A 24,579-nucleotide genomic window follows, 5' to 3' on the forward strand; every position below is an offset into this window, starting at 1 on the left:
AATGAGTAGAGATGCACAGATTCTATAGCTATCTGCAAAGAACAAGAAATGAAACATATACTCACACCTCTAGGTATTTGCATAGGAAGAAAAGAAAGTTTCCAAGTCTAGACATTTAACTTTTGAAAAGTCGGAATTCACACCCCCTAAAGGTCCAAACCTCAATCACTGGGCCTTCTTGGATGCCTTGGTTCTCAATTTCATGAGACCAAATACCAGCGCATACGAGCTGACCACAAACAGGGCCACAATACCGGTGTCCCTCCAGCCATAGAAGTAGTCCATCAGGTTGATGGTGACGAGGTAATCGGATCCACGGGTGTATTGACACACACGGCATTCTTCGGTGGCCTCGGGATTAATGAGATTCATACGGCTGCCAATGGTCTGCATGAAGTCGCTCAGGTATTCACCACAGGTGGTTCCATTGAGTGGATCGAACTTGGCGAATTCTTGCTCCTTGCATTTGACTTCGCGATCGAACAGCCCAAAGACCAACATGCTGCCCATGAGGTAGTTAAATGGGTTGATCCAGTACATCCAGTATCGCCAGAAGCTGACGATTTGGGCGTAGGGGACCAGGACGCCACAAAAGGAGATCATTGTCTGAGAAGTGCGGTGTTAGCTGAGATATCAGGAAGAGCGAGAACTTAGAAACTTACGCCCAGGACGAGAGGGTTTATCATGGCAGCCATCTGGGCGTTCGGTGCATACGCAGCGACAAATTGGCCTAAGTTCATTTGTTAGTTGGGGCCAAGATGAAATTGGTCGGTCAGCTTACCGATTCCAGTATAGAGGAACTCGTAGAGGAAAAACACGAAGAACATGCTACCGCTCTTACTAGATTCAACTGCCATACCGGCCGTCCAATACCAACAATTGAAGAAGAGAGCAGCACACACAACCAGATATGGGAACTCCGAGAGAATCAAGGCGATAGTGAACGCTTTCCAGGAGTACATCTTGGCTTTCTTCTCGCGTGCCTCGAACAAATCGCGACGTTCAAGGAAGGTCGGCTGCAGTTGATTGATCACGCCGGGAGCGACAAAGATGGCATTGAAGACGAAGAATAGCACACTCTGAAGATCGGAGACGGAGTCACCGATCATCCAGAAACTGAATCCCACAAACAATCCTGATGAGATATGGAGGGCGAATTTATTGTTGATGTAGTCGGAATTTCGGTATAAGGCCATTGAGGTACGTTTCAAAACCAGACTGGTCTGCTCCCAGAAACTAGTAGCAAACTCCCGACCATCATCGGTGGTAACTTGCGGCTTCAATGCAGCGGCCTCAATGATCTCGTCAAGCTCCTTGAGCATGGCACTGTGTTCAGGTGACTCCAGCCAGACTTTGTTCCAATCTCTGCCTTGGCTCAGTTGACCCGAAACAACATCAATCATGTGCTCCGCAGGATTGGTTTCAGGCGGGCAAGGCGCTCCGTAACGTGAGAAATACCCCTTGATACCCTGTGAATTTTCTCCAATAGGACCGAAGAAAACAGTCTTGCCTCCTTTAGCTAAAAGAAGAAGCTGATCAAACTCGGCGAAAAGCTGTGCAGATGGCTGATGAACGGTGACCAATACAGCCTGGCCAGCATCCGCAAGTCTGCGAAGGAATCTGACAGTATTGTACGCACTCTGGCCATCAAGACCGCTAGTAGGCTCGTCGAGGAAGATTAGAATGCTAGGCTTGGAAACAAGTTCGACTCCGATAGTAACACGCTTGCGTTGTTCGACGCTCAATCCAGCTTCAACAGTACCGATCATGGTATCAGCCAGATCATGGAGCTCGAGTAAGTCGATGATAACATCCACGTAAGCAAGTTTCTCTTCGCGTGGAATGGCAGCAGGTTGGCGCAATAGGGCAGAGAACTCCAATGATTCCCGGACCGTTGCCATGCGTTCATGGATGTCCAACTGCTCAACATAGCCTGCTGAGCGTTGGAACGAGAGCGGCAATGGACGACCATCAACCAGGATAGAACCATGAATAGTTCCTTCGGTTTTGCGCTGAGCGAGAACATCAAGTAGAGTTGTCTTACCGGCACCAGAGGAACCCATCAAAGCACCGAGCATACCAGGTTTCACCCATCCATGGACGTTGTCAAGGAGAACGCGGTCACCCGTAGGTGTCTGAACTGTGTATGAAAGATCCTTCCATGTAAAGACGGACGTGTTGCGGATTAACTGGTTGTCAAGCTTTGGGGTCTCATCCTTGGCTTCAGAGACTCGCTTCTCTGATCTCTGGCCTTCTTCGTCCTTTTGCTGATTTCTGACATGCTTGTACAAATATTCACGGGGGATGACCAGCGTGCTACCTGAGTCGGAGGGTGACTGCCACCTCGAAGTTGCGACGATCGTGACAAAAACGAACAAAGCCCACCAGGCCCAGTTGATACCCAAGTTACGCCAGATATGCGAGTGGCTGTACGAGAGCGACGCTAGATAGTTGTCGCCAATCACGTAGTTCTGACCTGGGATCGCTCCAGCCACGCCAGCACAAGCTTGATGTGCCTGGACATTCTCATAGCCGGGGCCATTGGGGATCAGATTCGTTCCGACGCATGGAATGACGCTGTTATCGTGGAATTCTATACTTAATAAAGCCTCAAACCCATAAGCAAGTGGGTCGATCCAGAAGATCCAGCCGAGCCACGGGTGCATTGTAGGCTTTGGGATCATATAACCGGTGTACAGAACAGTACACATGATCAGCAAACCAGAGACCTTAGAGGCTCCATCAAAGGTAGAAAACAGAGCCCCCACGGCCCGGAATAGAGCAGTCATGGTCTGTATGGTGATTAGTTGAAGAACATGTGAACAAATTGGAAGGCACTTACCATCGTCGTCGTAAACACGATAATCCAGTAGGAGAAGAATGCTCCAGCAGACATTGCGAGTCCGACCATGAAGTAAAGAACCAGACCAAACATGGAAATCTGGAACAGTAACACGGGTACGTCCGCAGCAATTTGGGCAAGACAGAAAGCGGCAGGGTGGAAATAAGCGAAACCCTTGTGCTTGATCAACACAGGTCTTCCAAAGAAGGATTCGTTCACTTCACTCATGGCGAGCAAGCTGTTGTAAAGAAGGGAGAAGAAAAGGGCACCGGATTTGATGAAAAGTCCACCGGAGTTATCGGGGGCATCGTAGAACAGAGAGCCGGCAATCAACGCCTGGCATAGTGTTGCCACCTGCTTGATGATAAATGTAGCTTTGTCGCCCCAAAGGATTTGGTACTGTCGCTGCACGCAGATCTTAACCTGATCCACGAAGCCAACGGTGAAGGGGCTGTTTTTGGGCAGGTTTTTGGATGTTTCAAAAGCCACACCTTTCTTGAACTCCTCAGTCCGCTCACGGGCGAGCTCGGAGTCCGGGTAAGAGTAATCTGCTATCATTTGAGTATAAATAGATGATTTTTCATACTCGGCTCTCAACGCCTCAGCGTTACGCGGGAAGCGGCTCTCGAAGCCATCTCGAATTCTGCGCTCGGTGGGTACAGTGACACTAGTGAGGTAATCGGCGACGTTGGAGCCTTCAAGGCAGATAAATCCGGCTTCCTCCATGAATGGTCTGGCTTGCTCCCTGGTGCCGTAGAAGATCTGCTCTCCTTCGTCAAGCACAAGGACTTTATCGAAGAGATCGTAAATCCCGTTACCAGCCTGGTAGAGGGTAACGACGGTTGATAGATTGAGTGTGTCGGTCATGGCTCGGATAGCCTTCGTCCATTCAAGGGCAGTAGAGGCGTCAAGGCCACGAGTCGATTGATCCCAGCAGAAGACGGAGCCTCGAGTGGCCATACATTCAATGATAGAGACTCGCTTGCGTTCACCACCGCTCACTCCACGAACGTACTCATTACCGACCTTAGTATCCTCGGTGTGAGAGATTCCGACGGATTCGAGGAGGAACTTTTTCGATGCTTGTTGGTATTCTAAGGCAGTCATACCGTCTGGCAGATGAAAGGGTACCTTGAGGCGCGTGGCGAAGTCCATAGTTTGACCAACTGTCAGGGCTGGGAAGAAGATCTCTTCTTCGGTGTTCATCACAATCTGGCCTCGGAACATTTCAGCCTCTTTCGACTGCATAGATCCAAAGCGAACTTCGCCCTCCACTGATTTGTAACCTCCTCGTCTATTAGCAAGCATTTTCAACAATGTCGTGCAGCCAGAGCCTGGGCGGCCCAGCACTAGCAACATTTCACCGGGCTTCACGCAGCCATGGCTCTTGTTGAGGATGGTCCGTAGAGGAGGCTTTTGTCGGCCCTCTCTGATTTTGGTGGGAATATTGAATTGGGAGAGAACAGTCTCATTCACAGCGGCCTCTGAACTTATTACCTGCACGGAGAGATCCTGCCAGGTGATCCCAAGTTCCTGCTTTCGGAATCCAGCAGCCAGGTTGCGATCGTTCTCCTCCTGGAGCCTCGTTATCATGCTCCAGCCATTGCCTTTTGGACTGGGGCTCTCCGTGCCAGAAGTCTCGTCGCCTGTGATCGTCATGGCATCGGTATCGAATTGGATTTCATCCGACTTTGTGCCCGGTGGTTTTTCGGAAGCATCCATGATGACTGGGAAGAGAAAGGGGGAGAGGCGTTGAAAGAGGCTGATCGGTAGACCATGGAGATACTTGGGGGGACTCCATCATTTTATGAGAGTCTCAGGGGTCCAAGACAGCCCCGAAAGTCCGAGGCCGAAGCAAACATTGCTTTTTATTCGCAGCGTCGAAACTTCTGTGCGGAGCCCCAAATGATAACAAACATTTCGCTCTAGAGCGCCTGTATTCCGTAAAGAGTCATCAATTGATAACTTAAAATGGATCGGAGGCACTTTTTGGACCGAAGCCGCTGACTAATCGGCTTCTTCGCTCACCCGTGCCTCCGATTGGAGTCTTGGCACGACGCGGTCTCCGTACGCGTGGTAAAGGAATTAAATGTGGTCAAAGGCCGAAGACCGAGGATGATGTTCATTGGATGGGACGGAGATGTCGTAAGAATATGTTATGGGGCTATGTCGACGTATGCCGACGGTGTCTCGATAGCCTGGATAGTTAGTTACCCCGTCTCTCCACCAAGTTAATGCATGCACTCACAACTTTTGATCTCTGACCGACTTTTGATTTGAAATGGAAACATGAAACAGCTGAGCCATAATGATTATCTGGGCTTGTACTCGGGAGAGGCTGTTTGAGATTTGCTGGAGAGATGATCCACGATAGAAAGGGACTGGAGCATCGGTGGATCATGAAGCCTAATAGTATATCCCCTTACTACAACCCCCAAAGTGTTCACCGTTGACCACTGTGGTCCAAGTTTCCCAAGCAGCCAACATTCGTCCCGTCAATTATTTCAGCACTCAGATTTCCTGTGTTCGTTGTCGATAACCTACACAGTATGTGTTACCCTCTCTGGGCATACCGCCCACGTGACCCGTAGCATAATACATCATATTCCTTCCCCCGAGCCATCGGCGTAACAGTAGGGGGAAACCCCTCTTCATGGGCTCTCGGCGAGGTGGGAAGATGACCAGGAAATGCAGGAAGGAGGACTTGAAGCATGGTCCATCCCGTACGCAAGGATAGCCAAGTGCCTTGGCCTCAACGTACATCGCCGGCATGATGTTGGAATTAACCCCAACGGTCAGCGAATCCACCGCCTCGTTCTTCAACGCTGATAAGAGACAGTGAAAACTGCCGTGCCATGCAAACAACAAAACTAAATGAAATGAAAAGCAAAGGAAATGAGATGATCCTTACACTCCCCGTGCTAGCACTCCCCCTATCCCGTAATATCTAGGAAATATCGCGGACTTATCGAATACTAATTTCTTCACCGTCCATACCTGCTTTCGCGAGTCAACGGCATAAAATATCCCTTCGGTGGTCCGTTAGACCTTCTTATGTCGACATTCTCAAATTGGATCCTGTCATACCGCGATAGCAACGCTCTCTAGCGGCCTCAATGAAATTCAAGCGACTTGTGATCCCACGAGGCGACATTGTGCATGCGTCTTGCGAGGAATTTGCGATAAACCCCGGGAGTGAAAATGATGGCTTGATGCAGTTGGCGCACGAGGCCGGTGACAACTGACAGCCCGGCTTATCCTCTACCTGTGATAAGGATGTTGATGCTCATGGTAGCTTTGAGGTAGTGATCGATACTTAGACAACATAATTATTACAATGACCTCAGCTACGGTCCAGTCACAGACTCTGACGGACTCCGAAGATACTCCACCCCATCAACAAATCATCACTGGGGACCCTGGAGGAAAGCTGAATGATTAGCCGTGAGATATTCTCCGGGGTGGGCTTGATGCTTTGATCCGTTGGGATAAGCCAATCGGTGTCCACGATCTACACCTCCAACACAGACCTGGCCTCCTTTATGTTTTGTAAGCGATGGTTTTCCCCGGGACCTTGGAAGGTTCAATCATCAAATATCTAGGTAAGCGGCCCAGGTGATCACATGTTAGCTGGGTCATATAAATATGTTGTAGTGCCACATTACCCTTTTCACCAATGTTCACCTGGAGATATCGCGCAGCTGCATTCGTGGCCATATTCGCCTTCCTTCTTCGATATCGGACCATATTCATACAAGAGACCTTGACCATACCTAGCACAATGGGAGAGACACTAGCCAGCAAGAATCAAGAATATTGGAAGTGAGTCGTAAAGCGATAGAGAGATTTCCCATGAAAAGACGCACGGAGAGGACCTTGGGAGAAATAATTCTGACTGCTGACTGTGTCTAGCCATGCCTCTCATCATGTGTTCAAAGACAAATGGATTCAAGATCTACAGACGCAGATTTTCGACTTCCTGACGGACAACGTGGACTGGATAGGCGTCCAGTCTTCCACAGGTGACAATAGTCGGCAGACAAAATTGATGGATTATGCCTGCGGAAATGGCATTATTTCTCGCGTGAGTCACTGACCTTAGTTTAGCACCTGCAGCAGGCAATACTGACAGTTGCTGTTCTGCTAGTCCCTATACCATCATTTTTCCAAATGTATTGGCGTCGACCTGTCAGATGGCATGCTGGAAAATTACCGTGCAACCGCAACAGAACTAGGCCTCGACAAGTCGCGCATGTTCGCCGTTCAGGGTAATCTCCTGGCTCCCACAATCACACCGACTAGGCCTCCACTCAGCGAGGAGGAGCTGAATGGTTTCGATCTGGTCGCTATTTGTCTGGCATTGCACCATGTCGAAGACATCGCTTTGGCCACCAAACGTCTCGCCGAAAGACTGCGACCGGGTGGTGTACTTCTAATCATTGACTGGGCGACGCGTGATATGTCGAACGAGACTGAGGAGCAAGCTGGAGTACAGACAACCCCGTCCTCTTCGGAGAACCACCACCATCACCACATGCATGAGCTAGTAGATCCTAAAAATCCTGCAGCGCATACTATCTCGCACGATGGATTTTCACAGAGGCAGATATTCTCCCTCTTCGAACAAGCGGGCTGTGGAGAGTCACAGTTCGTGCTGGCGGATCGACTATCGCCAGTTCCTGGCTCTCATAGTGGGCAGATGCAACTGTTCTGGGCTCGTGCAACTAAACTGTAACATCTCTTGGTTACATTGTTCCTTTCCTCTTTCTTGTTTATTAGTGCTCTGCAATACAAGAGGTTACTTCATGATCCCATCGACTAAGCAATAGTACTAAAGCGTGAGGAGGAATTACCGCTAAGACAGTGTGACGGAAGAAGAAGGACGGTGTTTCTCAGTAGGCGTGAGTTCCAGGCCCACTGTGCTCTCTTTGAGCGAGCATGCGAGCCGCACTAGACGGAGAGGATGCGCTGAAGTGGGAGTGAACATAGGGTGTACACAGTAGGTTTGACCTATTTGTGTCAACGACATCACGAATGCATAGAGCGAGTATATTAGAGACAATACTTCAGGTTACTATGACAGGAATAATCTCTTCAATGTCAAATAGACTGACTCTAAGCCGCTTTAATCCATTCTATCTTTCAAGTCCAAATTTTTCTCCTTACAAAGTCACAGGAGGTTCAATCGACGCTAATATATCTCCATGGATGAGAAGCTAGATAATAGATACCAAAAAGGTTCAGTACTCACTCCGGCTTGCCCTCGAATCTTTGGCTGGCAATTTTATGAGACAACTCCAACATAGACCTTGCTAGAATCTCCAAAATGGGGACAGTGCAGTCCATGGACCTTGATACCCAGTTGCGCAGCTCCACGGCCACATGGGAGTCAATTCCATACTCGGAGACCGGATTGGAAGAATTGATATTTTCAACGGGGATAGAGAGATGCGAGGCAATTTTCCTGCTGAGAGCGTCGGAGATTATAATAGTAGCTTGATCCACCGTTTTTGCGGCCGCAAGTTCAACCTTTAATCCTTCCATCGAGTCGTCAAGCGCAGTAGATTTGTCATGGCCCTGGAACTTGTACCGGAAATGGGCAAACAGGGGCACATCAAAGTTCCCAAGTGATTCCATTTCTTTCCATCGGCCGAGGCCCGTTACGAGTTGTGCTCCTCCGCTAGTCGACTGAGAAATTGCAACTTGTATCAGGGATAAAAGAGTTGGTGTATCAGTTCCCTGGAATCCTTGCCGTTCCATCTTTGCCGCTAAATCCCTGTTTTCGGCCAAATGGCCAACATCTGTAATCGTTCCGAGATCCAAAGATACTCCTGGAAGACCTAAATTTCTTCGATAAGCGGCGAATGCATCCATGAAAGTGCTGCCGGCCGCATAGGCAGCCTGTGTGGCATTTCCAATAACGCCACTTATAGACGATAACATCAAGAAGAAGTCAAGATCGGTAGGGAGATGTCGGTGCAAATTCCAAGTGCCATGATACTTCGGGCCCATGACATCCCGATACTCGTCCAACATCATGTTTTCAATATGAACATCCTTGAGGACCATGGCTGCCTGGATCAGTCCCCGTATTGGAGGCATGCCACAAGAGATATCTTGAAGCATTCGCTGCACTTCGGTCTCGTCGGATATGTCACAAGCTCGAGTAGTTACCTGGATACCTTCTTCCGCCAGATTTCTCACTGTTGCCTGAGACTGAGACTTTGAAAGGCCACTTCGATTGACGAAAACTAGACTCTTCGCTCCGTTTTTTGCCATCCACAGAGCAACCTCCCTCCCAATTCCACCAAGTCCACCAACGAGCATATATGATGCATCTGAGCGGAACAATGGCTGAGTAGCCTTAGGGAGCGTGGCCTAAATCACATTAGCTGGAGGCAAGTGGACGTCCTCCGGTGCTTAGGATAAACTATACCTTCACAAGATCACTCTGTTCCACATGAACCACAACATGCTGTCGGGTCTTGATTGCCGTTATTGCCTCTTGAATACGTGAAACATGATATACATCAGTAAAGCCAGGCCCTTTGAGTCGTCCTTCTAGGAACAAGCGAGAGACCTTCGACCACATCTGGTTGGCAAGGTCAGTCCTCTCCGTTTGAAGCTCAAATATATTGATTGTGGACAGGGACATGTTTTGAGGGTATGATAAGAGCCGGGTCTTGAGGTTGTCAGTACGAAGTTGAATAAACCGACCAAATGGCGCAGTGCAGTTCTGGAGCATTTTATCCTCTGCGCTCTGGAATGCGACTACTACATTCACTTTCTTGCCATCAGTTAACCGCAACATCCCCTTGGCTATATCTCCCTTCCCGCTTATGAAGACATGCTCCCCGGGTAACCCGAATCTCGAGCTCAGCAAGTCCTTTTCGTCGGGGCCGTTCACTGTCGCAAAGACCCGAGCATCCCTCAGCAGGTACACTTCCAGAAGTGCTTGGCCGAAATGGCTTCCAGCGTCATGGACAAGAACAACATCATTTGACTCGACCATTGAGAGGTGGTTCACAACATAATAAGCAACGGTATATGCTAGAGGCAAAGCCGAAGCCAGCTGTAATGATATTTCATCATTGATCCGCTGAAAAGCTGATGCCCGATCGTGATAAAAGCTTCTCGCAGTCCCAGCTCCAAGACAAGCAACCCGGTCCCCTACAGTGATGCCGTGGACCTCGGCACCGACCTTGTATACTATGCCACTGCACTCCAGACCGAGAGTGTCGTCTGTTTCCCAGTCAAGATGGTCTGGCTGAATATCCCATTTATTCAGACCGAAGGATTGGACTTTGATTCCGATGTAGCCGACTGGGAGTTCTGTCATCTGCGAATCACCAACAAAGCCGGGGTTGTTAAAATTTCTGGAAAGACGGAGAGGTTTTTGAAGCTGATAGAAAGGCTGCTCGGATACAGCCTCAATGTCATTGATGCCGTTCATAGCCTTGTTCGCCTTCGAATTCTCTAGTACTCGTGGAATCAGGACTTGCCCATTTCTCTCCGCATATTCCGTGTCTTCATCAGGGGTTTCACGAAGAAATCGGGTAACCAGAAGTTTTGCGATCATCTCGGCGGCTTGAGATTCCGAGAGAGGATTTCGAGCATCCAGATCAAGGGTGACAATCGGTTTGACACCGGATTCGGCGCGCGCTGTTCTTGCAAACCCAACCGCCAAAGCCGCGGTTGGGTTGACGGGCTCAATCATCCCTCCCTTTGTGACCCAGAGGACTCCTCCACTCTGCGAAAACATTGCTTTTATCTTGCTGAATGTAGTTTCACTGGGAGAGGCTAGCAGTGAGGAGTTCGGAGTATCCAAGACCAAACAGATATGATCCTTACACTCCAGATTATCGATGTGTGTCACATTCACTTCACATGAGGTATTCTCGAGCTCGGTGACTAAATTCCTGGCAGCCTCGATTTTGTTCTCGCAAATAATAGAAACCTTTCTGGACGACTTTTGGGTTTTTCGCTTTCTGGCAACGATAAACTGATGGCTCTTCTCGGAGTCTTGTTTCCCATAGGCGGCAACCTCGGTGAAATGCGCATCTTGCAGGATTTCATCCCATTGACTCGTTGTCCAACCACCCTGGCCCAAACAAAATTCGTCTGCGGATAAGCAGTGCAAGGCACTGAACAAGAGGTTTTTCAGCACATTCTTCTTTGGGTCGAAGGGATTGGTTGCAATCAAATAGCCAGATGGTCTCAAAAGATCACGGATCTTGTTAAGTGCATTTTGTTCACAACGTGCAGTACACAATCCATGAGGCAGGATTATGACGTCAAATGAATTTTTTTCAAATCCCTGTTTGGGGAAATCCTTGCCAAGATCCAGGGGCTTGCACTCAACCCATTTTGACCACGCCTCCAGCCGCTTCGAGGTATGCTCCAGCACGGAAGCGCTTTCGTGGGCAAATGTATATTTCCCGCAACAGGCTGTCTCGTTGAGCGTCACAAGATGCTGCAGAAATATCTCCGCTATCTGGCCTGTGCCAACGCCAAGTTCAAGGATAGAGATGTCTGGCTTTCCGTGGCCAATCAAATTGACATACTTTGCAGCTGCTTGATACGAGGCGTCCGCTGAGAATAGATCCCAGAACTCGTCCAAAAGGCGATCGTCCTTGATGACGGTGGAAAAGTCAACTTGGTGTCTAATAATAGCCGCAAGGTTCTGGCCAATGACCGACAGGAGCCTTCCCATAGGGGCGGAATTGATATTTTCCAAGTGAGATGATGATATTGAGGGTTTATCATTTCGTTCGAGCACATCTTGAAGATAACACCGGAATCTGCGATGAGAAGGGTCAAGTCCCATTGCCTCCGTTGTGCTGACTTCCCCTAACGCAGCTCGGATGAAGCCAGCTGCACTCTCATCATGCTCGGCTTGAAGGACTGGCTCTTGAATAGCATCCTCCCTGCCAAATAGAAATGAGGCATTTTTACTGGAAATAAAGCTCGGATCGGGTTTCCAGTCAATATGATAGATTGTGCGATTGTCCTTTGTCTGCGACGCGGGTTCATGACGCTCGAGCCGTGCACATCGCAGGCCACGAAGTGAAATAGTTGGCTCTGTTTCGAATTGCGTCGCGTTATAATTCACTGCGACTATGCATGCTGTCACGTTCTTGTTTGGCATCGGGCGCACATGAGTCCAGATACTCATGGGTTCTCCTGCCGGGCAGCTGAGACTAGATGATACAATCATCTCTTCAATTGAAACAGGGATTGCAGGTCCTTCCTCAAGTCCCATACCTGGAGGTAGAGCGGCAAAAATGGTGTGGAACATACTATCCAGCGTGCAAGGATGGACCAAAAGCTCATGCTGAAATGATGCAGGCATCACGGATAGTGTATCTGGCATAGTGACTTCTGCAAAGCACGCTCCGTCTTGAGTGACACGTGCTTTTGTGATATTCGCAAAACATGGCCCATATTCCAGACCAGAATTTAGAAGCTTGTCATAAAAATCACGGACGTCAATCACTGATATTCCATGAACTTCAGTCCCCAACGGAACCGTCGCATAACCATCAGTTTCCTCGACTCCGTCGCCTGAAACGCCAATACTTTCCTGTGTCCCGACCAATCCAGTGCAATGCTCAATCCACCTATTATCCTCTGAGATGGAGTATATATGGAAATTGTACAACTGTTCTTGGTCTTGCGTCGACTTTTGAAGAGACACCATAACCTCTACGCCAGAAGTTTCATTGAGCACCAGGGCTGATTGTATTGCCACATCTCGCAGCACGTATCTCGCAATCTTTTCTTCGTCTTTGCTCAACTGTGCTGAAGCTTCAATTGCCATGACCAAATACCCTGCGGCAGGGAAAACAATGTTCCCCTGTATCCTGTGATCAAGAAGCCAAGGGAGCTCCGAAGTCCGAAGATAATTTCTCCAGCGAGGCTCGAATGGACATGCCATGTTGTCTGGTGCACCAAGTAAATCCATCCGCGGCGAGGTTCGGTTTCGATACATCTTGCTCAGTCGTGGCTCTGCCCAATATGACCTGGTGTGATTCCAGGCATATGTCGGAAGATCAACCAGTAGCTGTGGCGTGCTACTTTTCTTTCTCCCCATGGGCCTGTTGATTGCACTGAATTCAATGGGGTAGTTGAGTGATCCTAGTGTGGCGACTGCTCTGAGGGCTGTAGTAACTGCGTTGGCCTTCCGGGTCAGAATGCTGATATAGGCTATATCGGCAGCATTGAGTTTTGCATCCGCCTGGAGGACTTGCTTGACCGGCCCAGAAAGTGCCGCGTGGGGACCGATCTCGATCAGACAATCCACCGAAGGCTTTTGGGCTGCCCCAGCCTTTCGTATTCGGGAACCCCCTGTATGCCCAGCACGTTGACTATTTGTCTCAAAACACAAATTCCTCAGCGAGTTAGCAAATTTCACTTGTCCAACCAAGTTTGACACCCAATACTGAGCATCCAATTCTTCCACAGGAATCATCGTTCCAGTGACCGAGGAAAAGAACGATCCCGACCTTCCTCTCTTGTCTCCCGCTATCTGATCCAGTCCTCGGGGCTGGATGTGGTCTATCAAGCTGTGATACTTCTCGGCAACCTGTTCTATATGAGGAGAATGATAAGCGACACCCACTTCGAGGCGTCGACTGAAAACCTGTTGTTCTTGCAAGATTTGGGCGAGTGCATCAATTGCAAGTGTATCACCTGATATCGTCACACTCGAGGGACTGTTGATGCACGCTACCACCAGCTGTCCAGGCTGGAATCCGTCCAGATAGGGCTGTACCTCTTCGGCAGACATCCCAACTGCCATCATGGCACCTCTGTTGGGTTGGTCATGCAGAAGCTCGCTTGCCACAACACCTCGGTAGTATGCCACTGACATTGCATCGTCCATTATGAGTGCTCCAGTAGCATAAGCAGCGGCGATCTCCCCACTGGAATGACCCGTTACGGAGTCTGAGTGTATATTCCACGATTCCAGCAAGTCGACCAGCGCAATTTGTATGGCTGTGCACACTGTTTGGCTGAGACTTGGATGGTTCAAATGGGAGTCCTGGGGGCATTTCGTGATCTCCTCTGCACTCATGATGTCAGTGCACGGGACCTTTAGAAGTCTGGTGTCTGTGTACCTTCTACTGTAAAAGGGGCTCCAACGTCATTCAGAAATCTGTCGATACCCAAAATTGACCTTTTGAAGACAGGATAGGCCTGAAGCAGCTCCTTTCCCATTCCGGCCCACTGCGCGCCTTGCCCAGTAAAGACAAACCCAAGGGTTGGCTGCCGTACGGCGCTCCTAGCCTTGATGTTCTGAGAAAGTGAGGCTGCCAAACCTGCCATCGTATCTCCGACAATGGCTGCCTTCCATGGAAAGACAGATCGTCGCTCGTTTATTGTGAAGGCAAGTTCGTCCAGAAACTTTTCATGGTCAACTTCTTGTCCCTTATCGAGAATATGATTGCTCAGAGCCTGCATCTGCTGTGCACAGGTTCTTTCATCAAACCCAGAGAGCATGAATATGCGAGATAAACCACGCGGCAGGCTAGGAGGTGTCTCGTTATGATATTTAGTCGCTGTAGATTGGATTATGTCATATTCTTTGAATCCCCAGCTCGATAAGCAGCTTTGGGCATCTTCGACAATAACATGGGCATTGCTTCCACCGTACCCGAAGCTGTTCACTGAAACTCGACGAGGCCCCGTAGTCGCCCATGGCTCAGGGCGCAATTGAACCTACTGACGTTAGTCTCCAATCTTTAGCTTGCCCGAGCATCCAAACCTTGAGTTTCCAATCGTCGAGTGGGATACGCGGGTTAATTGTCTCAAAATTTCTGTTTGGCAAGAACATGCGGTTTTCCAACATTAGCACTGCCTTGATCACACCCGCTACTCCGCTTGCGCCTTCCAAGTGCCCGACGTTGGTTTTGATGGAGCCAATCCGCACAGGATTGTCAGGCGGACGACCAGTTCCAAAGACACGAGCGATTGCCCCGGTCTCAATTGGGTCTCCAGCCAGTGTGCCTGTCCCATGAGCCTCCACAAAATCGGTTTCCGAGGGATCCAGATCAGCCCGTGTATAGACACTCCTGATCAAGCTTTCCTGGGCTGCCCCGTTAGGTAGAGTTATTCCTGCAGTGCGCCCGTCCTGATTGGAACCTGTGCCTCGTATCACGGCCCGGATCTTGTCGTGATCGTGTAACGCCTTGGCCAGGGGTTTGAGGATGAGACAGCCAGCTGCCTCGCCTCGCGCGTAACCATTAGCCTTTTCATCAAAGGTATGGCATCTTCCATCCGAGGAGAGAAACCTGTGACTAAATCAGTCTAGTCTTCCGGTTGCGGGTAATTTCTTGCATACTTCATCATGCTCATCGTTGACATAAATTCGTGACTCAAGATCAAATTGACTCCCGCTGCAATTGCCATTGATGAGTCCCCTGTCTGGAGGCTTTGGCATGCCAAATGAAGTGCCACAAGGCTTCCAGAACAAGCAGTGTCTACCGTGACGCTGGGCCCTTTCAAATCAAAGAAATAAGACAGCCTGTTTGCCGCCATTGCACGAGATTGTCCGGCGTTTGTGCACTGATACATGGGCACACACTCGGGATCCCGAAGTAAGAGATCCGTATAGTCTGCAGAGAAAGACCCTACAAAGCAGGAAGTTTTTGTGCCCATAATTTTGGTCAGGGGAATGCCAGCTATCCACCATCATCAGCCTCGAAAACGTCATTCGGAGCAATAACCTACCATTTTCAAGACCTTCATATGCTACCTCCAAGAGCAATCTCTGCTGTGGATCCATGGCCTGGTAGGTTGACAATTAGATGAGCCCAACAACATTCAACTCTGTACTTACCGCTGCCTCGTCGCTTGTCATGTTGAAAAACGGCGCGTCGAAGACAGATACATCATCTTTCAAAAAGTGACCCCCTTCCACATTGATCTACTCTCACGTTATTAAGTATTCGGATTCATCTCATGCATAACTTACCGTTCCATGGCGGGCATGATCCGGGTGGTAGAATGCTGCACTGTTCCACCTCTCAGCTGGAATTGGGCTCCATGCCTCTCTACCCGTGAGAATCATTTCCCACAGCTTCTCGACATTTTTGGCATCCCCTGGTCCCCGGAAGCCAATTCCCACAACTGCTATTGGCATCCAGGACTGTGCGGCCAAGTTTGCCGGATCATCTTGCAAAACGGTCGCTTTGGGGGGTTTGTCGCTGGTTTGTGACGACATAGTTGCTTTTGCTTTGCTGGATGTCGGCCAATAACCATATATCTCATGCCAGGGAAAAGCGAGAGGGGACTAGCTTTTCTCAGGCCAGGGAAATGGGCTTCCTGTATCAAAGCAATCTATCTACTCGATTTCTTAGTGTCATTCGTTCTCGGTGACAATCTACATCGGGATGTGTGGGAAGGTTTCACCCCAGTCGCAACGAGGTAAGTATCCGGGTGCAACCCTCCACGGCGAAACAAATTCAGGGGCCATGAATGTCTTGATCTGAAACACAATGTCTGCCTTCGCGAAGAATCTGCAATATACCATTACAACAACAGGTTATGTTCCACAACCGCAAATATACTACTCTCTTCTACAAACAAACTCTTCTTCGCCCAACCTTTGCCTCTGTGTCGCACAGCCGAAGTAAAGACCATGCCTTTGGTATCCGACGTCACAAAATTTGACTGGACAGTTTTCGAATTGCAGTGGCGATTATGGCGACATTCTTCCGATCACTGGGGACATCATGGCCCTTCCCATGTACGGCAAATGTCGAATCCCTTCCAGCACAGAGTCGATACAGGGCCATTGAGTATTCAAAGAGTGGGTCTTTAGCTCCGGCGATATGCACGCAGGGGATAGAGATAAACCCCTCCAATCCCTCGTCTACGACAGGACGCTTCCCAGGTTCCATACGGAACGGTGGGAGGGAATTGATGAAGATTGCGCATCGAAATAGCGCCGGCTCATTTGGATTCATCTTGGCGTGGTGGATCATGAACCCAGCCGCCAATGTGCCGCCATGGGAGAAGCCTAGAACCCCATCAAACGGACCTTCCAGGGCAACTGTTTCACTCAGTTGCTCGTACGCCTCCAGGATGTCGGACTCATCGCTGTCCTCGTGGGAAAAGGTGCGTGGGAAACGGTAGTAGCTGTAGTACGGACCGTCATAGTAACCGGCGATTCCAGGCCCGGGATCTGAATCGACGTCACCTTCGAGGAAAGAGAAGGTCGCGGTGTTGTCGCGTTGGAGCTCATGCATGAGCCCACCTGTTTGATTAGAGTTCTGTGTTTCGCCACTGTAGCAGGCGATTGCATACTCAGTTGTGACTGTAAAATCTATTGGCAAATTAGGATTGCCGTCACCCCTCCCCTATCAGCAGCGTTGGTAGCTTACTTTCTGATTCGTCCCCCAGCCATGGAGACACAACAATCGTAAGGGCATCGTGTTGGGTAGCGATGGATAGATTAAGCAGAGCAAAAGTCGCCGTTATCATCAAGAATTACTGCTACTTGGCATGGCGATGGTCATGTCTGCCTGCGACATTTTATATCTTGCTTTGTGGCGAACAACAACCCACGGCGGAAAAGCGATTCAACTCATTCGGCTTCATTTCATCAATATGCACGAGCGACCAGGGGCCCTGAAACTCGCTGAACTCGGCGCAGCTGTCTGTTTCACAGACACGTATCGATCTGAATGTGTCAGTATACTCCACATTGCCTACTCGGTGTTGTACCCAATCTAATTGACAATTCTCAAATAAAAGCCACGGCGGTTAATGTTCACCGATATTTCTAAATTGCTAAACGTGTGGGCCAACGCAGGTCCTATTGGTTTTGGCTTGCTATCAGAAAATTCGCCGTCTATATCATTTTTTATCCTATTATAGCCTAATAATCAATTGAAGACGCCGTCTAGACAACTCGCGCACATCCCCCGGGAGCCTTTATAGTTCAAACAGCACATCCACGCCAGAAACTTGGAAGCTTCGAATGACATTCCCCAATATAACGGGCAACTCTCCGAATTATCTCTTTATCCCGATGGCTTTGTTGTTCCTCATAATGCTACTATCCTGACCCGGGCCCTCTCTGGGGGAGCTGAAGGCAGGCCTACAGCTTTGCGCCCCTCGTCCATCCAGCTACCAGTTTCTCCTCGTCCGAGACATTGACCTGGCCCTCTTCACGAGACTCGAACAGGAAGAATATATCTTCCGATGTTTTAAAGTCATAATTGCCAACCTCACTCACCAACAGGCAGTTGCTTGCAAACAAGCTTCTTGCAATACCGAGCATCTTCGAAATTGTATCGGTGGAGTAAAGAATGGATGTTACATGCTGTCACATGCTAAATGAGGGCTTGCCCCTGCTTAGTCATCCAGTTTGTGTTTGTTTGGTTTGCATGGTGGGGGTTTGCCACTTCTTCCAGTGACGATTGGAATCTCCAGGTCATCTCCAGGTCATCTCCACGACTTCATCTAGAATTGAGATTTTTTTTTTATATATTGTATATAGTATTTTCACCGGGCCCTATTCTGTCGCTCTTGCTCAGGCTAACCGTGTCTATCATTGGCATGGTAACCCCTATCACCAGAGGATCCGCCACATAGCCTTGGCCTGGGCTTTCATGATTGTTTTACGATTATGAACACCTGTACGGAGTAGACAACTTGTGATTCTTTATAGGGAATATAGGCAAGTAAAACTATGGGACATATAACCAGCTTCAAGCAATTACCATATTTTCCACTAGGCTGGCTCTTTGCGCCTAGACTCTCATTTATGAATATGGGTTGATGGGATACGTCTTTTACCATGCGACCGATTCGCAATCTTTCTTTGACCGGGTTGCCAAGTACTGCGTATGCAAATCGGGCATTAACTGCCTTGCTTTTATTTTATTTAGGCCGGGTCTGGTCAATTGTGGACAGCAGCGCGGACCGCATTCTGGTGCCTCGTCCCTTGGGCGGCGTGGCTTCCATGCGCAGCATACCTCAACAGCGGTATTTCCAAGATCTAAGAACGGACCTTTTCCAACAGGGAGCGGTCAGAGCTGAGATAAGGGGACTTGGAAGAGCTACTGCGTGTGTTGTACAAGATAGCATGTGGGATAGAGGGGATAGAGGGTCTCGATCACTAGATTAAACCATTGAATCATGTGTAACCGCACAGATTTACGCCATCCATTTTGACTCCACCGGGTGGCGTGGGCCGTGAGCTATCGGCGATTCGTAATGTTCTGCGTGAATCCCGAGGGTCCAGTGGGTCATGTTTCTATCTATAAATCTGACTTCTAACTGTCTGATTAACCCTTTCCTTTGATTCATATCACAGGGGATAATGGCATCAGATTTGCAAGGGACTTGGATCCTTTTCACTCCACTCTATTTCAGGAGGTGGCTGCGAAGTAGCAGACTACACCCAAGACGTGGGTCAAGATCGACGTTTTAGGCAGATCAAATGCGGCCTAAGGGGTGAAGTCTCTAGGTGTGTGCCAAAGATAAGGACGAAACCAGAAGGAAAGGGCAAGGAAACCATTCACAAAGCATTTATATAAAGTATATATAAGAACATGCACGAACCATACATAAACACTTTAGCCCGGATGGCTCGGTGTCAATACCACTGGACACACCAAGATCGCCACAATATGACCCACACCACCTAGCTGATGTGCAGGTTGTACGTACTCTACGGAGTTCCAATTCTAGAGTTGCCGAATGAGAGAGGGGATATGCCAGTGTGCATATATCCATGGATGTGCAGTTGGAGGGTTAAACAGCGGGTAGACTTAGGGTTGGGCCTATAAAGGCCATGGTAGAAGATGTGCATATAAGTCTATGTATTATTATGATTTCATTATCTAGAAGATCTAGACTCCCTGGTTTGAAGTCTTTTTTAACTATTTTAACTATCCAAGACCCGAACTGAAATCCGCATTGAGGGAATTCTTAGATTGGCAATTCCTTGGTTTCGCCATTTGATCCTGTTCTAGCCTTATCAAAAGGGAAAAACTCTTCTTTCTTCTTAATCCTACTCTCTTTTTCACCGTTCATCTTTTCATATATTATTCTTTTAACTTGCCTTCTCCCATTCGTTGTGCCTTGTGCCTTGCATAAACGACTTGCAGCTCTCGGATAATCTTTTACCGAGCCACCGAGCTCACCCAAATCCCCCTTCATGTCGGGCATCATCAACCCACACCCAAGCCCAAGTGAAGAATACGCGGAATACCCTCTCCCAATCATTGACAATCCCGGTGATCGTCATAGCCTCGAGCGTGAAGCCACCGTCGATGTCAACCAATACAATGCCGGGATCGAGCCACCCACCCGCCGTGGGAGCCGATCCCATCATAGGGTTCGCTTTCGCTCGATGAGTCTACGCCGAAACGAAAATGACTCCGATCCCCTGTCACGACCGTTACTGCCGCAGTCAGACCTCAACGAAATCCCGCTATCCGGAACCATCACCCCGCCAGCCCCGGCCCATTCCCGGCGCGGCTCCAATGTGCATATGCCCGAGTTTGACGAAACCGAGAAACATGATTTCGCAGGTAAAATGGACCGGGCGACCTCGGCCCGCGACCGGTTCAGAGCTACCGGTCATCTGTTGCGACAGAAAACTAGCCGCTTGACGGAACGCCTCGGTCGCCCCACGGATGAGGGCGAGCCGCTCAATGCCTCTTACAACCCAGACGACTTCGACAGCGGTATCCCACTCGAGGAGCTGCAGGCCCGCCGCGCCCGCCATGACGCCGACCGAGCGCACGCATTGGAGAGTGGTGAGAATTTTATTGAGCCGCCTCCTAGCGCCGAGGCTCATCGCTTGGTGCGCAGCATGACCGCGGTTCAGGATCAGCTACGGAAGCGCAAACCTCGGGGCGCATATCAGCGGTCGGGACAGACAACTCCCGAGGGCTTGATCAGCGCCTTTACGCAGCGGAGACGGTCTAGTGGAGTCGGCGGCGGCATTCTGTCGCAGTTGCTGAAGCTTCAGGTCGCCCAGAGCGGGAGCTCTTCGCGCCCGGAAAGTGTCATCACCGATGACTCCGACAGTGACACTCAGGTGTCTTCCAGTATCTCCACCCCGAAGAAGGGTTACATCTCGCCCCTTATCCCTGCGTCTCTGCCAGCCTCTGGTACCGCCACCCCACGCAAGGAAAAGCTCAAATGGTACAAGAAGTCAGCCCATCGGTCCACCTCGTCGTTGGTCAATGCCTCCATGAACCTCAGCACGGCTAGCCTGCCTGCCGCGGTTGAGGCCGCTCCCGGTATGCAAAAGAAACGGGGGAAGAGCAAGCGCAAGACCCGTCTAGAAGATGAGATCCGTGTTACCGTCCATATCGCAGAGATCATTGCACGTCAGCGGTATATCATGCAGCTGTGCCGTGCGCTTATGCGATACGGAGCGCCGACCCATCGTCTGGAGGAGTATATGCAAATGACCGCCAGGGTCTTGGAAGTTTCGGGCCAATTCTTATATCTGCCCGGTTGCATGATCATGTCCTTTGATGATCCTACTACACGCACGGCCGAAGTCAAGCTTGTACGGATGGTGCAAGGAGTCGACCTTGGTCGCCTTGCTGATACACACAACGTTTACAAGAATGTCGTCCACGATCTTATCGGCGTCGAGGAGGCAACTCAGGAACTGGACGAGATTATGCAGCGCAAGCCCAGATTCAGTAAATGGATCTTGGTCCTGGTTTACGGTTTTGCTAGTGCAGCGGTCGGCCCGTTCGCTTTTAAAGCGCGACCGATCGATATGCCCATCATCTTCTGCCTCGGTTGCATTGTTGGACTGATGCAGCACGTTCTCGCCCCACGGTCGACTCTCTACTCCAACGTCTTTGAGGTTACTGCTGCTATTCTGACTTCCTTCCTCGCCCGCGCATTTGGCAGCATCATGGTTACCCGCAATGGTAAATCCGAACCACTTTTCTGCTTCTCCGCTATGGCACAGTCATCTATCGCTCTGATTCTCCCTGGATTCATGGTCCTTTGTAGCAGTCTGGAGCTGCAATCTCACCAGATCATCGCCGGTTCGATCCGTATGGTGTATTCCATTATCTACTCCCTCTTTTTGGGCTATGGTATTACAGTGGGGACTACGATCTACGGACTAATGGATGGCAATGCGACATCTGCATCTACGTGTTCAGGCCTGGATGTCTATGGGTCGGTTTATGCACGCACATTCCCCTTCGTGGCTGTCTACGCTATTTTTCTAGCCATTGTGAACCATGGAAAATTGAAGCAGATGCCCGTCATGGTTTTCATCGCTTTGTCCGGGTACGTCGCCAACTATTTCAGCACGACCAAGCTCGGCGCCCAATCAGAAGTCGCCAACACCGTCGGTGCATTCACTATCGGTGTGCTAGGCAATCTGTACAGTCGGCTCTGGCATGGCCATGCCGCCACCGCCATTCTTCCTGGTATATTTGTGCTGGTCCCCTCTGGCCTTGCTTCTAGTGGCTCTCTGATTGCGGGCATCAAATACGCCGACGAAGTTCGTCAGAACCTTGAAAATAATGGGACTAGTTCATATTCCAGCTCTCTCTCTGAAACTTCAGTTGCCAGTCTTGGTTTCGGCATGATCCAAGTCGCGATCGGTATCACAGTCGGGCTGTTTATCGCGGCTTTGGTTGTCTACCCCTACGGCAAAAAGCGCACCGGTCTGTTCAGCTTCTAGTCATTTATTTGCATTTTTCACCATTTTCCTGTTCTATACGTGTCATGATTCTGCCTTTTTCTTTTTTCCTTTTCGGGGTTATCAGCGAAAATTTAGCGTTTGGGATTTACTCTGCATTTCATAGACTTACAACTTATACGGGAGCGTCATTGAGCGATATCATTTTTAGACATGATCAACAATAATAAACGATTCACAGGACTTGGACAAGATGCCAACAATCATGCATATCTGATAGTAAAAATATGGTGCATTCTTCTCGCCTCGTGTTGGAGCTTTATGGCCGTAGTGAAACATTGCAACACTGAACTCGCCGTACCACAATAGCAGAGACGATCCACCATGCGAAGAATCATAACTATATTCCAAGCCTACTGATTAGGAAGCTCGGTGCGAATGGCTGCTATGGAATCGACATAGGTGTGAGTAAACAAGATCCCATGGAATAGAGGGTGTGAAGATGGTAAATCGTGTTCTTTCGTAGCAGCTTAGGATTGGAGAGCTCGAAATGCGTCAAGCACTCTCTCTGCCTTTCTCTTACAAAGGGTTTTCAACACTTTCAATATTCAGACCTGCTTCGAAGCACAAGCAGCATGATATTACCTTCAGCCGTGGTCTCATGTGCTACCCTCGACTATACTATTCATGGTTTATTTGGTGAATCTCTCACTTTTTCATCACTTGTTCTTTATTTTTCTATTCAGTTTGATTTCACATCAGGGAACAATCTCCCTCTCCAATGAGATTGTTATCATTTATTATCATATATTGAATTCTCATTGTCCTTCTGGTGAATCAGAGATGGTATTGTTGTGCGCTTATTGACACCCTATGTCATCTTCCTACACAATAAGGACAATGGCTATTCAAATACGCAGTGCCTATAATCTCATGGTATAAAATCATACAAGATTGCTGTATCCTCTCTTCATATTCACCTCTCTCTTCGTATCCCCGCACAAAACAACATGGATACCAGCGGGAGTGAGTACGCGCAGCCCTTATTGGTGAGTCTCAACCCAATGTCCACTGACCTACGTGCACAATCTGGCTCAAGACAGCCTACGAGCATAAGGAAGAGAAAGCGCTCAGCTGAGCATGATTCCTCGCGGGTGAGCCCTGACCTTCCCTTGAATCAGTCGATATTCTATGAAACTAACATTTCCCATCCAGGCGAGGAAGAAGCGCAAGCCAGCGCTCGATGACCTCCACAAGCTGTTGGTGACCTACCACGGCTTGCAGCAAATGCAACGGGAGCTGAACGAGCAGCTCGCCGTGTGCAAACGCCAAATTGCCAAGCATAAGTTTGGCAGTGCCTCGGGGAAGTCTCGCCGTCGTCGTGGCCGCGGCCGCCCATACCCACGAGTGAAGTCTCCACTGCGTGGGGTACTCAGGGTGGAGGAAGATGTGCCCACGTTCTGGGGGCGCGTGGGAGAATGGTTGCGGAGGTGGTGGTGAATGGGGGAAGATTGGGTGGTTCTCGCTGGCGAGACCCCCAAAGATGGAGGGGTATATAGCATGGTGAAGGGACACTTTCACCTGTATGTCAATGCATTAAAGAGCCTATCTAATGACTCTAATGACAGCTTCAAGACTGAAAAAATCATGACCAGATCACATACATGTTGACAATATATATCCCGGTCACTTGTATGAATTTTGCGACCTAACAAAACTAAAACCAAGAATACAAAATCAAATGTAGAATATAGGAATAGGCTTAGCAACTAGGTATTTAAAATAAAAAAATTAAAAATAGTTTCCCTGGGAATCGAACCCAGAACCTTTCCGGAACATCAGCTAATAGCATTTGTTAACGGAAAATCATAACCGCTAGACCAGGAAACTGTTATATGAAATTACTAGAAAACTGATGTTATATGAACATATCCGTATCAAATATAAACAATTAGGCGCAATTGCCTTTTTATTGTGTCTTCATCTTAGATCCAAATGTCTTTAGAAAACAACCTTGGAACCCTGGAAGAAGTATGAAGGAATAAACAAAGCTGCCAAATATGAACATCGGACTTCATTGAAAGTAGGTTTA

The 24,579-nt window shown here is 49.1% G+C and overlaps 7 protein-coding genes across 7 annotated transcripts; 3 read left to right on the forward strand and 4 right to left on the reverse strand.

The window, feature by feature from the left end:
• Positions 1-165: 165 nt before the first annotated feature.
• Positions 166-4,564, reverse strand: N7518_008936 (uncharacterized protein; the record flags this gene model as incomplete). Its single annotated transcript, XM_057189863.1, has 4 exons — positions 166-606; positions 663-730; positions 782-2,792; positions 2,843-4,564. The coding sequence occupies 4 exons, from the start codon at positions 4,562-4,564 to the stop codon at positions 166-168; spliced, it is 4,242 nt and encodes a 1,413-aa protein (XP_057041566.1).
• Positions 4,565-6,623: 2,059 nt separating this feature from the next.
• On the forward strand, positions 6,624-7,577 carry N7518_008937 (class I SAM-dependent methyltransferase; the record flags this gene model as incomplete). Its single annotated transcript, XM_057189864.1, has 3 exons — positions 6,624-6,664; positions 6,755-6,926; positions 6,990-7,577. The coding sequence occupies 3 exons, from the start codon at positions 6,624-6,626 to the stop codon at positions 7,575-7,577; spliced, it is 801 nt and encodes a 266-aa protein (XP_057041567.1).
• A 512-nt stretch (positions 7,578-8,089) lies between these two features.
• On the reverse strand, positions 8,090-16,067 carry N7518_008938 (putative polyketide synthase; the record flags this gene model as incomplete). Its single annotated transcript, XM_057189865.1, has 8 exons — positions 8,090-9,220; positions 9,279-13,909; positions 13,963-14,563; positions 14,610-15,135; positions 15,186-15,525; positions 15,575-15,632; positions 15,684-15,770; positions 15,819-16,067. The coding sequence occupies 8 exons, from the start codon at positions 16,065-16,067 to the stop codon at positions 8,090-8,092; spliced, it is 7,623 nt and encodes a 2,540-aa protein (XP_057041568.1).
• A 436-nt stretch (positions 16,068-16,503) lies between these two features.
• N7518_008939 (putative DUF341 family oxidoreductase) lies at positions 16,504-17,094 on the reverse strand (the record flags this gene model as incomplete). Its single annotated transcript, XM_057189866.1, has 1 exon — positions 16,504-17,094. The coding sequence occupies one exon, from the start codon at positions 17,092-17,094 to the stop codon at positions 16,504-16,506; it is 591 nt and encodes a 196-aa protein (XP_057041569.1).
• An 854-nt stretch (positions 17,095-17,948) lies between these two features.
• On the reverse strand, positions 17,949-18,131 carry N7518_008940 (uncharacterized protein; the record flags this gene model as incomplete). The annotated part of the gene is made up of 1 exon (XM_057189867.1): positions 17,949-18,131. The coding sequence occupies one exon, from the start codon at positions 18,129-18,131 to the stop codon at positions 17,949-17,951; it is 183 nt and encodes a 60-aa protein (XP_057041570.1).
• A 1,884-nt stretch (positions 18,132-20,015) lies between these two features.
• On the forward strand, positions 20,016-22,529 carry N7518_008941 (threonine/serine exporter family protein; the record flags this gene model as incomplete). The annotated part of the gene is made up of 1 exon (XM_057189868.1): positions 20,016-22,529. The coding sequence occupies one exon, from the start codon at positions 20,016-20,018 to the stop codon at positions 22,527-22,529; it is 2,514 nt and encodes an 837-aa protein (XP_057041571.1).
• Positions 22,530-23,497: 968 nt separating this feature from the next.
• On the forward strand, positions 23,498-23,987 carry N7518_008942 (uncharacterized protein; the record flags this gene model as incomplete). Its single annotated transcript, XM_057189869.1, has 2 exons — positions 23,498-23,536; positions 23,703-23,987. The coding sequence occupies 2 exons, from the start codon at positions 23,498-23,500 to the stop codon at positions 23,985-23,987; spliced, it is 324 nt and encodes a 107-aa protein (XP_057041572.1).
• Positions 23,988-24,579: the final 592 nt, after the last annotated feature.

The sequence above is a fragment of the Penicillium psychrosexuale genome (genome assembly GCF_028828465.1).
Source record: "Penicillium psychrosexuale strain IBT 29551 chromosome Unknown utg000004l, whole genome shotgun sequence".
In the NCBI taxonomy this organism is placed as follows: domain Eukaryota; kingdom Fungi; phylum Ascomycota; class Eurotiomycetes; order Eurotiales; family Aspergillaceae; genus Penicillium; species Penicillium psychrosexuale.